Below are 14,670 nucleotides of genomic sequence, written 5' to 3' on the forward strand. Positions count from 1 at the left end.
CCAGGCCATGGGCCCAAGCCTTGGTACTCTGTGTTCAGAAACCAAAGTCCCTGAGGTGTGTTCTCCTCTCATCCCAGGGGCCACGAGATTACACTGGTTACTGGACCTGCCTGTCCAGGGCCTTGAATTGACTCTGGACATGAAGAAGCAGCAGAACTGAGGATCCTACCCAAAGAGGGTAGCTACAAGGGCTTGGTACCAAATGTACCAAGCTAGAAACTCCCTTACAGGATACTAGTATCAGCCACACTGTGGGGCCTCACCTGTTGGCATCACCTTGCCCCCCTTTCTCTCCCTCCCTCCCTCTTTCCCTCTCTCTCTCCCCCCTCTCTCCTCTCCCTCCCTCCCTCTCTCCCTCTCTTCTCTCCCTCTCTTCTCTCCCTCTCTCCTCTCCCTCTCCCCTTCTCCCCCTCTCCCTCTCTCTCTCTTCCTCCCTCCCTCTCTTCCTCCCTCCCTCCCTCTCTTCCTCCCTCCCTCCCTCTCTCTTCCTCCCTCCCTCTCTCCTCTCTCTCCCTCCCTCTCTCCTCTCCCTCCCTCTCTCCTCTCTCTCCTTCCCTCTCTCCTCTCTCTCCCTCTTTCTCTCCCGCTCTCCCCCCCTTTCCCCCTCTCTCCCCCTCTCCTCTCTTTTCTCTCCCCCCCTCTCTCTTCTCTCTCTCTCTGTCTCTTGTTCTTGATTTTTTTTTTCTGTCCCCATCTTACCCCGCCCCCTTGTTCCTACTCTCCTAGACCCCTGAGGATTCTCATGGTAGCTCTTTGATTTCCCCATAGTATTCCCACCATAAGGTGCTTGAGCCATGGCCCCTGGACCATGATAAGGTACTAGGGCTCCAGAGAAGTGCTGCCCATCTTCTCCCATGAGGCCCTCCTCTGTGGGACCCTTCTCCCATGAGGATCTGCCTTTTGTGCAACCCTCTTCCTATGGTGACCTCTCTGTGTGGTCCAACTTGGTCTGGGTTTGTTAAGTGACTACATCCTGGGTACCTGGGTTGCTCAGCCTTGTTCTGAACTCCCAGAGGTATCGATAAGGCCATATGCTGTTGGGAGCAGTGAGACCCCAGATCCTGAATTTCTTGTAAACAACTTGTTTTCCCCTGATCTGAGTGCCTACAGCTGCTCTGAGCACGAGATCTTCAGGAGTTCCTGATGGCAGGAGAGTGGTTTCTGGTGGGTTTGGCTGGGGCGTGACTATCTCTATATAATCTGTCCCTGAACACAATAAAGGGAGCATTCTTGGGGAATTCAAGGATGACCCGTGTCGCTGCCTCTCTGCCTGTGTGTGTCTGTGTATTTTAACCTCCAGCCCCTTGCCCAAAGCTCACGAACTGGGTAATAGCGCACAGGGCGCAGACGTGGGGGTGCGGTGCGCGGCAATTGGAGATCTCCACTGAGATATCGATGTATTGGCAATTGAAGGTCCTAGTCGAGATATCGGGAACTAGGGAACGCTGAGAGGTCGCCCTCAGAAGGTGAGGGTGGATTGGGGTATGTGTTAATCCTGACGTCCGTTGCTTGGTTTGGCAGCAAGTGGAAGTCAACCGAGAAAGGGGTGAACGAACAGGGTTGTCCCCGGCCGGAGGGGACGTATGTGTTGGGAAATGATAGAATGTATATGGCTCAAAGAGATGAGTGTGTACAGATGTGTGATATGTCGATCGTGTTATCTTTTGTGTTCTGGACTGGAGAAAGACATTTGATTCTAGGAACTGCTAAGAAAGGTATCTTGCGTGGGCCTCAGGGCACAGAAGCTCAGCACTACCACGACAAGGCCCTTTGGCCTGGACCTCCCGCACCAACACCTTCCAGCTCGGTGGGGAGGTGGAGCCCCCGCCCTCCACCAGTTGCCACAACCGGCATCGAGCGCAACTGGAAAATGGCAGTAAATTGCAGTAAATACCCCTAAGAATGCAGCGTACCCGCTCAGCAGGAAGTAGCCAGACAGATTGACAACGCCCAAATTCCCTAAAAGATAATTTAAGTGGGGCCCCTTCAGTGGTGCCATAGGGGTATGGCAGCTGGGTTATGTTATTTAGGGGACTGCTGAGGGAGCAGTGGTTTCTGACCGCTCCTGGGGTCATGGCAAAGCCACTCCTAAAAGTCCCGAATCTGAAATGGTCACACACCTCTGTTCACTTGAGGGGAAGAGGGTGTGTGGGAAATAGTATGAGGAACCAACAGTCTCTGGGATACTTAAATCTACCTGTCTTACAGGCTTAAGTTGCTCTCTTGTGTTCCCTAAAAGCCAGTATTCTCCTGAGGAGATGCTGTCACTCTCTCCTGAGTACAGGTTCAATCAAAGTGACCAAAAGGCTGTGTGGTCAGGAGGGTCTTCTGCTTTATAAAAAATTTAGGGGAAGATGTTGGGAGCAGTGAGACCCCAGATCCTGAATTTCTTGTAATCCCCTGATCTGAGTGCCTACAGCTGCTCTGAGCACAAGACCTTCAGGAGTTCCCGATGGCAGGAGAGTGGTTTCTGGTGGGTTTGGCTGAGGGTGTAGCTGCCCCTGAACACAATAAAGGGGGCATTCTTCGGGAATTCAAGGATGACCTGTCTCTCTCTCTCTGTGTCTGTGTATTTTAACCTGCAGCCCCCTTGCCTGAAGCTCGTGAACTGGGTGCCAGCTCACAGAGCGCAGACACGGGGGCGCGGTGTGCAACAATAACAGAGCGCAGACATGGGGGCGCGGTGTGCAACAATAACAGAGCGCAGACACGGGGGCGCGGTGTGCAACAATACGCCAGTATACGTGTCAGTTCCATCTCATATGTGGAAACTGAGGCAGAGAGGATCAGTCTAGGAACTTGGCAGCATGAAGCATGTCCCGTGTGCCAAAGGCTGAGGAGTTCCTTGGAGATTCATCTCTTCCAGGACCCTGATAGGGAAGGGATTAGAAAACAGAGTCCTGTACCTACTGACTTGGCCACTCCCCGACTCAGGGCCTGAATGGCCTGGGATTGGCTGTGCTGAAGTGTTGGGGCTGGAGAGCTGTGATTCAGGACAGATGTCCTTCCCAGAGTCATGTTGAGCTATTCGGGTGGACAACGTTAGGGTCAAAGGTCAGAAACAGAAAGATACACCCTGGTGTTGACATCCTGCCACCTGAGGACCCAGGCAGGCTCATTTGTGGGTGCTCCGAGAAGGCTAACTGTAGTAATAAGGGCGGCGGCGGGGCTGCATCCCCAACACCCCAGCCGCCTGCCCGGCTAGCTTATGCCCCGAAATAACAACACACAAACTGTATTCATTTAATCACTGCTTGGCCCATTCTCTTCTAGGCTAATTCTCACATATTAATTTAGCCCATTTCTAATCATCTGTGTTGCGCCCCTAGGTGCGCTTACCGGGAAGATTCTAGCCTATGTCCATCCTGGGTCGGAGCTTCATACTGGGAGCGGGGCATGGCGTCTCTCTCAGGTGTCTGCTCCCGAGAGGAGAGCTGTCGCGTCTCTGACCTCACTTCCTCTTCCTCCCAGCATTTTGTTCTGTTTACTCCACCCACAGGGCCAAGCAGTTTCTTTATTGGCCAATGACCTTCCTCCATCAGCTAACTGTGTGGCCATGCCTGCCTCTTGAGCTGTGAATCCCAGCTGTCTTGTGGCTGGATCCTGAGCGGCCACTGTTCTCTGCAGTTTGGGTGATACCTCTCCTGTCCCCTACATAGGGAACATTGAACCTGGAAGCCAGTGTTCAGCCCAGGGCTTTCAGGTCCCATAACAAAGTATGAGGAGACCTTCTGAAATGGCGGGGTGCGCAGAGAGGGCTGACAGGTGCTCCTCAACCAAGGGACCAGCCGTACTATGGGGAGTAGACTTTCAGTCCTCAGACAATGTGAACAAATGGGCTGATGTTTCATTTTACACAAAATTACCTGTGCTGGGGACACACAGACTCTTGCGGGACGTGGACATGTGGGCGGAAAGAAAGTTTAGACAAAGTGTCTTTAGCCAAGGCCACAGATAGGGACTGGTGGTCATGGGAGTGAGGTACCTGGTGCCTGCTCCCCAGAGCTGCATGCTTGGCTTTTGTCACTTCCTCCTGAGACTGACCTGGCTGTCTTCCACAGGAGATGGAAACCCCAGGGAAAACAGCCCATTCATCAATAATGTGGAGGTGGAAAGAGAGAGCTACTTTGAGGGGAAGAACATGGCACTTTTTGAGGTAATTTTGTTTTAGTTTCTACAGAAAGAAGTGACTTTCATGTGGAAAAGTAAAGGAGCATCCTAAGCAAGGCATCCTCGGCCCTGATGGCAGAGCAAGATGCTTCTGTCTGAGATCCACTGAGCTTATCTGTCCCTGATAAGTGAGCTGCAGCTTGGGCAGATGCATTCTCTATAATTCCTGAAGCCTCTGAATCCAGACCTGCTGAGCAGGTGTCTCAGGGTGCACAGACTGGGGGGCTTCCATGCATCTTGACTCTGGCCCTGAGGCTCCACATAGTCCTGGAATAGAGGTATATGCTGGGTCCGTTACCTGCTGTCCTGGGATGCTGATGAACCTGGTTCCTACCTCTCTGATGTTTTGTACCCATTAGGAAGAGATGGACAGCAACCCCATGGTGTCATCGCTGCTGAACAAACTGGCCAACTATACCAACCTGAGCCAGGGTGTGGTGGAGCATGAGGAAGATGAGGACAGCCGGAGGCGGGAGATCAAGGTACCCATGCTGCCCTGTGTGGACAGCAGCCTCGAAACTTTCTGGTCAGAGAACACCCTTGCCAGGCTTCCACAACACACCTATCCTCCTCCTTCATTCTTCATCTTTCTGGTACTGTGTCTCAGTGGATACTTCCAATGCCCTATGCTTCTGGGAGACCCACAGACCTGAGTGAGAAGAAACAAGGTCCTAGCGGTCCTGTGCAGACTGCCCTGCCCACTCTGAGTAGGTGTCTGTGGGGCCACAAACTCCAGGGAGCACAAGAGTGGCGCTAAGTCCTGCCTGAGATCTGGCGGGGTACTGGCGTTCTGTTTCATTTATTATTTGGTTGTGTTGTGTATGTGTTTGTTTTATGAGACAGCCTCACTCTATAACCCAGGCTTCCCTGGAACTCACTATGTTGCCCAAAGTTGGATTTGAACTCACAATCGTCCTCCTGCCTCAGCTTCCAGGTATTGGGATTACAGGTGTGTGCCACTATGTCTAGTTTAGAGCCATCACTAAAGACTTTGACTTTTATTCCCCTTTTTTCTACTTCCCAAAGGCCCCTGTTTTCTCTGGAGGGAGGAGTCCAGTGCTGGTGAACACAAATGAAGGTGTTCATTCGTGTGACACCTGCCAAGTCAGGTGACAGCCAGCTCATCTACCCTCCACCTTTCCCTTCCTCTGTGTCCACCCTGTGTGCCACATCCAGCTGTTTCCTGGGTGTTTCCCATGAGCCGGTGCCCATCCTGTCGGTGGCTCCAGGGAGGTCAGACCACAGAGTGGCCTTAGCCGCCTTCTTTCCCTCCTGGTGCGAGCCCAGCAGAGTTAGTACTGTGTTGCAGGTCTTCACGATGTTCAGTGCTTTTGAAACTGGTCGCATCTGGGGCCTTGTGGTCTTTGGGGACAGGGTTAACAATTGTTAACAAGGGCATGGGCTGTCTTCCTGGCCTCCTCAGATGTGTTCTCTGGTCTATGCCTCTTCCTGCCCCTTCCCAGATCCTCTGATCAAAGTCACAGCTTCCCAGATGCGATGAATGAGGAGAATTTAGGGGTTGCGTGTAGACGGAAGTTTCTGTCCCACCCAGTCCCGCAGTCATTTAGTCCCAAAGAAATACACAGTCTTATGTTAATCATAAACTGTTTGGCCTGTTAGCTCAGGTTTATTATTAACTAGCTCTTACAACTTAAATTACCTCATAATTCTTATCTGCTTTTAGCCATGTGGCTTGGTACCTTTTCTCCGTAAGGCCTTCTCATCTTGCTTCCTCTGCATCTGGCTTATGACGGGGTCTGCACCTTTCCTTTTCCCAGAATTCTCTGCCCATCTCTTTTGTCTGCTGAAATTTGTGTCCAAGGAAAACTTGGCCTGTGCCGATAGTAGATACTGGTCTGACTGAATCTTAGAACTGACTGAGGGTCAACTCTGCTCAACCAAGGCACTACTCAAATTGATCCCATAGTTTAGTTCTTATTACCCACAAGTGGAACCCAGTAGGCTTGGCTGCCACTCCCCCCTCCCAGGGCTCCTTGAAAACAGAGCAGTCACATTTGGGGAGATTGTACTTAGTATATTTTACCCCAGCCCAACATATGGCAATTCTTTGGTCAGTGTTTCCCTTGGGGACATGGCTCCTGGACTGGGTTTCAGTTGATGAAGTATTCGGCCCTTAGCAGAGGTGCTTATCTTGGTTGGACGTGAACAGCTGCCCTACTTAGGGATCCATTGGGTGGACAGGACAGGAGGAGTAGAGCCTGACTCTGGTGTCTCCTTTGATGTCACAGAAGCGTGTCCCCAGAGACAGGCATCACTTTTCATTGCTCTGTCCTCTGGGCTCAATGCATCTGAACAAAGCTAAGCATTCAGAGTTGGCCGTTCCCTTTAGAGGCATCTGGGACCCCAAGGCACTAGGATACTGGGGAGACAGCTAGCTCCTGAGCCTGTGTCTCAGTGGGAGCTGAAGCGAAACCATGTGACCTGGGCAGCTGCTTGTGCACTTTCAAGCTGCCCTGTTTACAGGGCATGTTCTCTGCCATGCTTCTGTGGGCTGTCTCTAATGTCCACCTTACACTGTGGCCTTTCTTTCTTTCTCTTTCCTCCCTCCCTCCCTCCCTCCTTTCTTTCTTTCTTTCTTTCTTTCTTTCTTTCTTTCTTTCTTTCTTTCTTTCTTGTTTTGCTTTTCAGGACAGTTTCTCTGTGTAACTCTAACTGTCCTGGAACTTGCTTTGTAGACCAGGCTGGCCTTGAATTCACAGAGAACCACCTGTCTCTGCCTCCTGAGTGCTGGGATTTAAAGTGTTTGCTACTACCACCGCCCGGCTAATTCTTTAATTAAATTGTTTAAATTTAACTGGGAAATCTAACAGATGGTTTGGAGAGAGGGCTCAGCAGGTAAGGGTGATTGCTACCCTTCCAGAACTCCTGTGTTGGGCAGTTCAGAACCACCGGTAACTGCGTTCCCAAGGGATCCAGTGCCCTCTTCTGCCCTCCATGGGTGCTTGCACTCACGTGCATGTACCAACACATACGTACACACACACAACATAATTAAAGATAAAAATAATTCTTTTAAAAAATTCCAAAGGCATTTTTCCATCTGCCAGTTTGCAGAATTCAAGCCCACAAAGACTTCTGCCCCCAGAAGTATGTATAGTCCGCACCTCAAAGACAGGGAGGCCATGAGGTCAAGGTCTAGGTCTCCATCTTCTTGTTATCTTTCTCTTCAGTGTTGCCCGCTTCTGCCCACTGGCTTTGGGCTCAGGGCTAAGGCCTCCAGGCTTTCAAACCCAGAGCTTTCCACATATTCTCTGTTTTCCTGTGAGACCTCTGTTCTCCAGTTGGTAGAGCTCAGACTGCCCTGCTCTGAGGTGACTCTCTGGGACGGCCCTGTTCAGGCCTGAGCTGCCATCCTGTCTTTGCAGGTTTAGGTAGTCAGTTTGTTCTCCTTGGAGTCTGTTCTCTGGCTAGGCACAACCATTCAGTACCACTCTTTAGCTGCTGGGCTCTCCCTGTCTGTTCTCAGGCTGTGACGTCCTGTCAGGCTTCTGTGTGAGCATTGCTCTGTAACAACCTTGTGATCATCATCCTCAGGGAATGCGCCAAGCCAATCCTCCATGGTCATTCTGTGCTCACCTACACTGAGATGAGCCTCCTTTGTGTTGGGGTCTGGCTTCTGAGCCATCGTGTCCTCAAATCTCCCGTCTGTTACCGGTTATGTTACTTGGAGACTCTTGAACTTTACAGGCAGCCTTACCTGTACCTAGCTCCTCTCTGGCCGCCCCTCTTTCATGCCTCACGCTTCCAGGATCCAAGACTCAGGCCCCTAGCTTGCCTCAGATCTGGCAGGGATCCTATCTTGCTGTTCAGATTTCCCCCTCTGAATCTTCTCCCCAGTGGGAAAGCAGACCAGGGGGCTTGTCCCTGTGCTCTGCCTTGTGATTTTCCTCACTTCCGGCTCAGTGCCCTAGACAGCTGGGGTCTGCTCTAGGACCATGGAATCTCATCTTATTTCTGACACGGGTTTTTGTCAGGCATCTTTGCTATCCTGTCTCTTCACTGTGTGGCCGCCATGTTCCTTCTGGTTCCTCAGTTCCTCCAAACCAAAGCATGGGTAGGGTTCGAGGCTGGTTTAGTGGGTACAGGCTGTGGGAGACCCCTGACATGTTTTTCTCTGTTCCAGGCCCCACGCATGGGCACCTTCATTGGCGTCTACTTGCCCTGCCTGCAGAACATCTTGGGTGTTATCCTTTTCTTGCGCCTGACCTGGATTGTGGGGGCAGCTGGTGTGCTGGAGTCCTTCCTCATCGTGTCCATGTGCTGTACCTGTGTGAGTGTTCTCAGCTGGTCCTGCGGCAGTTCCCGAGGAGCTGGGCCTGGGGCCCTGGGAGATTCCTGTTGGGGAATCAGGCTTGCCTTGTAGGCTCCTCTAGAAACCAGCTCCTGCAGAGAACGTGGGAAAGACACTGGCCCATCTAGTTTGGCAAAGGCCAGGTTCCCCACTAGTCTGAGGACCTTATGTAGCTGTACTCTATAGGAGTGGCATTTCTGCATCTGGGCACACCTGGGTTGAAGGCCGAGTCAGGGGCAGGTGCCTATCACTAGGCTGTGGCAAGACTACCCTGGAAGAACTGTGGGCATTTTTCAGGATCTCTGTTGTAGAGAAAGGGACAGGTCTGTAGCTTGTTCGAGTCCAGGCTGAGGGTGGTGGAATGAATTCAGAGCAGACTCATCACTGCCTCTGTTTGGCTCCTTATTTCTAGTGACTTTTTTAAAAAGAAATTTACCTTTTATTGTTGCTCACAGTCTATTTACCTGCTCTCTCCTCTTCCCCTTTCTCTGGTGAGAAGTATAAATTGTTTTAGTTATTCAGGTGTCACCAGAAAGCACAAGGGTCCTTTCTGGAGGGAATTCAAATAATATGGTTGAATGGGAGCTCCTTTACCTCCTGGCTCAGGCCACCTGACCACTTGTTCCCTAATAGCTCCTACTGTGTGCCTATCCCAGGCTACGTACTGTCCTTCGACTGGCCATTTCTTCTGTCCCGACTGGTCAGTTTCCCCAACTCATTAACTCATGTGTCTGGTCCTGCCATGGCTCTCCGAGGGCATGTGCCTATGCTTCCTGGCTGGTCATTCCATATGGCCACTCCAGGCCTGTCCTCTGGTCACTCTGTGTGGGCACTTCAGGCTAATACCACTCTTTGTGAGGCTATTGACACCCCTGACACCCACAAATACACTTTCTGGAGCAGAGGGTGGTTCCTGGAGGCAAGGTAGATACAAGATGAGGTCCCCTATACTGTGTTGGATTCACATCTAGATAAAGTGTCCCCTTGTGCCTCATGGGTTAGTAGAGACAAACCTGGGACTCCTTAGAGGTCAGGCACCTGGGTAAAGCTCAGCTTTCAGGGCTGTGTTGGGCAGGGTGGAGCTTGTATTTTGTTTTTTTTTTTGGGGGGGGGCATATTTGGGGTTTGGGTAGGGAAGGACCTGTCTTTCCTGACCATTTAGCACTCCTATGAGGTCAGAAGTCTGCAGCCTCAGGCTCACCATGTTGGAGAATCTTGGGGCACACGTTTCCTGAAAGAGCTGTCTTTCTTTGCAGACAATGCTGACTGCCATCTCTATGAGTGCCATTGCGACCAATGGTGTAGTCCCAGGTGAGGATGCCAGCGCTTATGTCTCTTGAGTTGGTTTATTGATCTTTTCACCCTGCAGGACGAGCTACGTGTGTCGGGTTGCTATCCCCTTCCCCAGACTCACGGTGACAATGACATTAAAGTTTGCATCAGGATAACACTGGGGTATTGGGCTGCCCATGAAGAGAAGAGAGTGGCCCTGTCCCCAGAGGCCCTGGTGTAGACATACCCTCATTCCTGCCTGTCCTCTGTTAGAGAGGACAGAAACCACACCACAGAGATGGGCACAAACTTCAGTGGAGGGCAGGTCCTTCTGAAGCTGTAACTCTTACAGCTAGCGGTGACAACTCCACCAAGCACTACTTGTCATATGCATAAAAAGAGTTGGCAGGCCTGTACCAGTGTCTCTTGTAACCATCTGAAGGCACAGTAGATTTTTCTGAAGACAAATGAGGTACTGGACCTGCTTGTTTCAGGTCCTTCACATCACACCTTAGTTCTACCCTATGGACAGGGTAGACATGACTTTATTGCCCAAGGCTTCCTCCTGGGTCTATTTTGAAGGAAGACTAAAGCTGCTTGTCCCGTCCTGGGGACATCTCTTTTTGAATGAATGCTCTATGTTCATAGTGAATGGTACTTCCTGACCCATGTTTTCCTTGGGCTATCTTTACAGCGGGCGGCTCATACTACATGATCTCCCGTTCGCTGGGACCAGAGTTTGGAGGGGCTGTAGGCCTCTGCTTCTATCTGGGCACAACGTTTGCAGGCGCCATGTACATCCTGGGTACCATCGAGATCTTCCTGGTGAGTTCGTCTATGAAAGTCTTCCTTACCCAGGCACTTTGCCTGTGAGCCCTTTTGTACTCCTCCCCTGACTGTCCTCTACCTTGCTGCTGTGGACATCTGGACTCTCAATACTGCTCTCTGGGCTGAGGGTTTGGGTCCCTGATGGGTGAGACCTCATAGTGTGCTGTCTTAGGAGCCATGGGCTTGTACAATTCCTTGACCAATGCTAGCTCTTGAAGGCAGAGCAGGCCTGCTCAGCTCTGGTCCTTACAGTCTTGCACTCAAAGGAATTCCCTGCATTGAAGTAGGACTTGTGCTCAGTGTCAGTGAGTTTTGCAGCCGAAGTGTCTGTAGTGTGCCCCCCAGGTACGGTATGGTTAGCCTTGGAGACAGTATGTCTTCTGTGACCCTTGAAGATGAAGGTTCCAGGTTGGAACAAGGTGATGGCTGAGGCTGACCTATCTCACATCCCAGAAGCCTGGGGAATTCATTCTCTGTACCAGTTCTTTCCCAGTTGCTGTGATGAGCTATTACAAAAGCAACTTAAGGAAGGGTTTATCTTTCAGTTTGAGGATACTGTTCATCATGACCAGAAAATGGTCAGGGGCAGGTGGTCAAAGCAGCTGGTCTCATTGTTTCTGCAGCTAGGAAGAAGACAGAGATGAATCTTAGTGTTCAGATAGCCTTCTCCTGAGCTCAAAATCCCAACTCAGGGACTGGGCTACCCATTTTTAGGATGGGTCTTACCTCCTTTAATTAAGATAATACCTCACTGGTATGGACAGAAGCTAGTCTAATATGGATCACATTTGTCCCAGAAGCTTTTCTCCTAAGTGATCTTAGATCCTGTCAATTGACAATTAATATTAACCGTTACTATAACCATCTCCATAGAGTTGGCTCTTTTCTTTGGTACCCAGGTATCTCAGAGCCTGCAGGGAAGACATCCCATGCTAAGAAAGGCTTCCTGATATATTCAAGTTTGGGGAGTCTGGGCTGGGACCTAGGAGTCCATGTTCCCCTATAGATCCTGGGTTGCAGACGAAGGGGGATGCTCTAGATTGTCATGCCCATTCCTAGGGTCTGGTTGGTCTCTAAGGTAGAGCAGCTTGAAGGACACAGTAGCTACTTGCTGGCTCTCTGGAGAGTGTGCTCAGCGGTCGGCTGGCATTAGTGAAGACAGAGGAGATGCCCTGGGTTCTGCTGAGGCTGTTGTCAGGAGTCCCTGACTCCTCCCTACAAGGGTTCTCACCCCTGCCTGTGAGTAACCTGACCAAGTCAGGTCGGCCACTAAGAAGGTGGCCAACTTCCTAGACTGCTGGTTTTCATCTGACTCTGGCAGTTTGAGGGAACTGGACAGGGAATGACTGCGGGCTGGCACCCTGAGTCCATCTTGGGTGAAACACAGGATTCTGTCTCAGTACTCCCAGTGCCCTCAGTCCTGACAGGCTTTCTTTGCTAGTGGTGTCAGGGAAGGAGCCAAGGTGTGAGGTCAAGGCTGGACGAGTCCCTAGCCAGGACCTCCTTCTTCGCTGACCTGCCTTATTCCCGCAGACCTACATCTCTCCAAGTGCAGCCGTTTTCCAGGCAGAGTCAGCAGACGGCGAGGCGGCTGCGCTGCTGAACAACATGCGTGTGTATGGCAGCTGCGCGCTGGCACTGATGGCAGTCGTGGTCTTCGTGGGCGTCAAATACGTCAACAAACTGGCGCTGGTCTTCTTAGCCTGTGTTGTGCTTTCCATCATGGCCATCTATGCTGGGGTCATCAAGACAGCCTTCGCCCCACCTGACATCCCGTGAGTCCCAGGCTGTGCAGGGCGGCCTTGATCTAATGCTGGGTTCATCTTGTAATGTTTCTCCAGGGGCTGGGTCTGTATCTCCTGGTTTCCTCTTCTTTCAGACCCTCAGTTCTTTTCTAAGCAAGAGCATGGAGGTGGCCTTGATAGTCACTTGTTCCTGGGCTTCAGTGTGGTTTTGAGAAACTTTGGAGTACAGGATGGTAACAGTGCCCATGCAGCTGGTTCTGGGTGCATCTATGAGAACCCATGCAGCTGGCTCTGGGTGCATCTATGAGAACCCATGCAGCTGGTTCTGGCTGCATCTATGAGAACCCATGCAGCTGGCTCTGGGTGCATCTATGAGAATGCGTGCAGCTGGCTCTGGGTGCATCTATGAGAACCCGTGCAGCTGGCTCTGGGTGCATCTATGAGAACCCGTGCAGCTGTCTCTGGGTGCATCTATGAGAACCCGTGCAGCTGTCTCTGGGTGCATCTATGAGAACCCGTGCAGCTGGCTCTGGGTGCATCTATGAGAACGCGTGCAGCTGTCTCTGGGTGCATCTATGAGAACGCGTGCAGCTGGCTCTGGGTGCATCTATGAGAACCCGTGCAGCTGGCTCTGGGTGCATCTATGAGAACCCGTGCAGCTGGCTCTGGGTGCATCTATGAGAACCCGTGCAGCTGGCTCTGGGTGCATCTATGAGGACAGGAAGCTATTGAAGGTTGTCCCCACACCTCAGGGTAGCCAGTGGCCCTCTGGATATAATGCATTAGTCCTTTTTAGGTTGCTGTGAAAAGCATCAAGATTACAAACAACCTCTGGAAGAGTTTATTTTGGCCTATGGTTCTAGAGGGATAAGAGTCCATCCTGGCACGAAGACATAGCATGGAGAGTAGGAAACAGATCCCATCTTCAGCCACAAACATGACAGAGAGCATGAACTGAAAATGGGGTAGGACTATGAACTCTCAAAGTCTGTCCCCAATAACATAACTTCCTGAGCCTCCCCAGACAGCGCCACCAACTGGGGACCAAGTGTTAAATGTTTGAACCTATGGGAGACATTCTCATTCAAACCCCCACAGTGGTTTTTCCAGTGTGGCCTATCCTTATCCTATGAGACCTGGCTTCCTCATCTTCATAGAAACCCCTCCGATGGGCTGGCTCTTGCCCTCTTGTGGAATTGAGGAGGTTTAACCAAGGTGACCAGGGTAATAGCAAGCAAGCGAGTGAGTATGAACCAAGCCAGGGGGTGAGGTGGTTGTTTGGGCGTGGACTGACCAAAGCCGCCATGGTCCTTGATAGGGAAGACCACCTTCCTTCCAGAAAGAGTTTCCCCAGGCAGGAGGAAGGCAGCCCTGATCAATTGAGGGCTTGTATGAGAGATCAGTCCCTAAACTGTTGGAATCCGGCTTGATGCTTGCTCCTGACATGTGGCCTCTGCAGTAACATGGGAGGCGTTGAGCCTCCCACTGAGTCTGCCGAGCAGAGTGGTGAAATCAAGTTCTATCCTCTCCCTGCTCCAGGGTCTGTCTACTTGGGAACCGCACACTGGCAAAACGCAGCTTTGAGACCTGTGCCAAAACACAGGTTGTCAGCAATGGCACAGTGACCACTGCACTCTGGCGCCTCTTCTGCAATGGCTCTAGCCTGAGTGCCACCTGTGATGAGTACTTTATACAGAATAATGTCACCGAGATCCAGGGCATCCCTGGTGTGGCCAGCGGTGTCTTCCTGGGTAAGTCTGGTGGGGAAGGCTGTGACCACTGCCGTGGGTTACTGGGGACTACTCTTAGGGCCCTGGTTCCTCTTGCTTAGACAAATCCTTGGAGTCCTGTCCAGCCAAACTCTAGTCTGGAATGACCTCCTTCAGCTGCTACAAACCAGCTGGGTAAGGCCAGGCACTCAATCTTTGTTTGAGATAAATACTCACTTTATAGCCCAGCATGGCCTGGAAATTGCAATGTATCCATGATTGGCCTAGAACCCTGATGACAAGGATGGACTGGTACCATCCCTGTCATCCCCTTCCACATGCTGGGATAACAAATAGGGGGCAGTTTCATCTTGGTGTGAAGGAACTGTTCCTGGAGAGCCTGAACACTTGGTCCTAGCATCTGCCCTCTGTGAGGTTGTGGTTCTGTGTGCTCCCCAGTGGAATGGTGTGATGTCAGTAGGCAGCTGAGGGTTGTCTGGGTTGAGGGGTGAGGAGCACAGGGATCCCTCACTCACAGGGCCTCCTGGAATCTCTGAGGTAAGCCCTCTGGAGGAAGCAACTCCCAAGAGATCTCAAGGGAGGCATCAAGTGCACAGGGATGGAAGGCCAGTTA

At 51.5% G+C, this 14,670-nt stretch overlaps 1 protein-coding gene across 4 annotated transcripts in view; it reads left to right on the forward strand.

Annotated features, from left to right (window-relative positions):
- Slc12a7 (solute carrier family 12 member 7) overlaps nucleotides 1-14,670 on the forward strand; it is an 83,084-nt gene that overhangs the window by 45,965 nt on the left and 22,449 nt on the right. For all 4 annotated transcript variants that reach the window (XM_041632125.1, XM_041632126.1, XM_041632127.1 and 1 more), the window contains exons 2-8: nucleotides 4,062-4,156; nucleotides 4,530-4,652; nucleotides 8,315-8,461; nucleotides 9,739-9,793; nucleotides 10,449-10,579; nucleotides 12,116-12,357; nucleotides 13,867-14,078. In XM_041632125.1, the coding sequence (XP_041488059.1) occupies nucleotides 4,062-4,156; nucleotides 4,530-4,652; nucleotides 8,315-8,461; nucleotides 9,739-9,793; nucleotides 10,449-10,579; nucleotides 12,116-12,357; nucleotides 13,867-14,078 (1,005 nt within the window). The remainder of the gene's footprint in view (nucleotides 1-4,061; nucleotides 4,157-4,529; nucleotides 4,653-8,314; nucleotides 8,462-9,738; nucleotides 9,794-10,448; nucleotides 10,580-12,115; nucleotides 12,358-13,866; nucleotides 14,079-14,670) is intronic.

This window comes from Microtus oregoni, unplaced genomic scaffold (genome assembly GCF_018167655.1).
Source record: "Microtus oregoni isolate MIOR12 unplaced genomic scaffold, Mior012 000040F_ref0000088, whole genome shotgun sequence".
Classification (NCBI taxonomy): Eukaryota; Metazoa; Chordata; class Mammalia; order Rodentia; family Cricetidae; genus Microtus; species Microtus oregoni.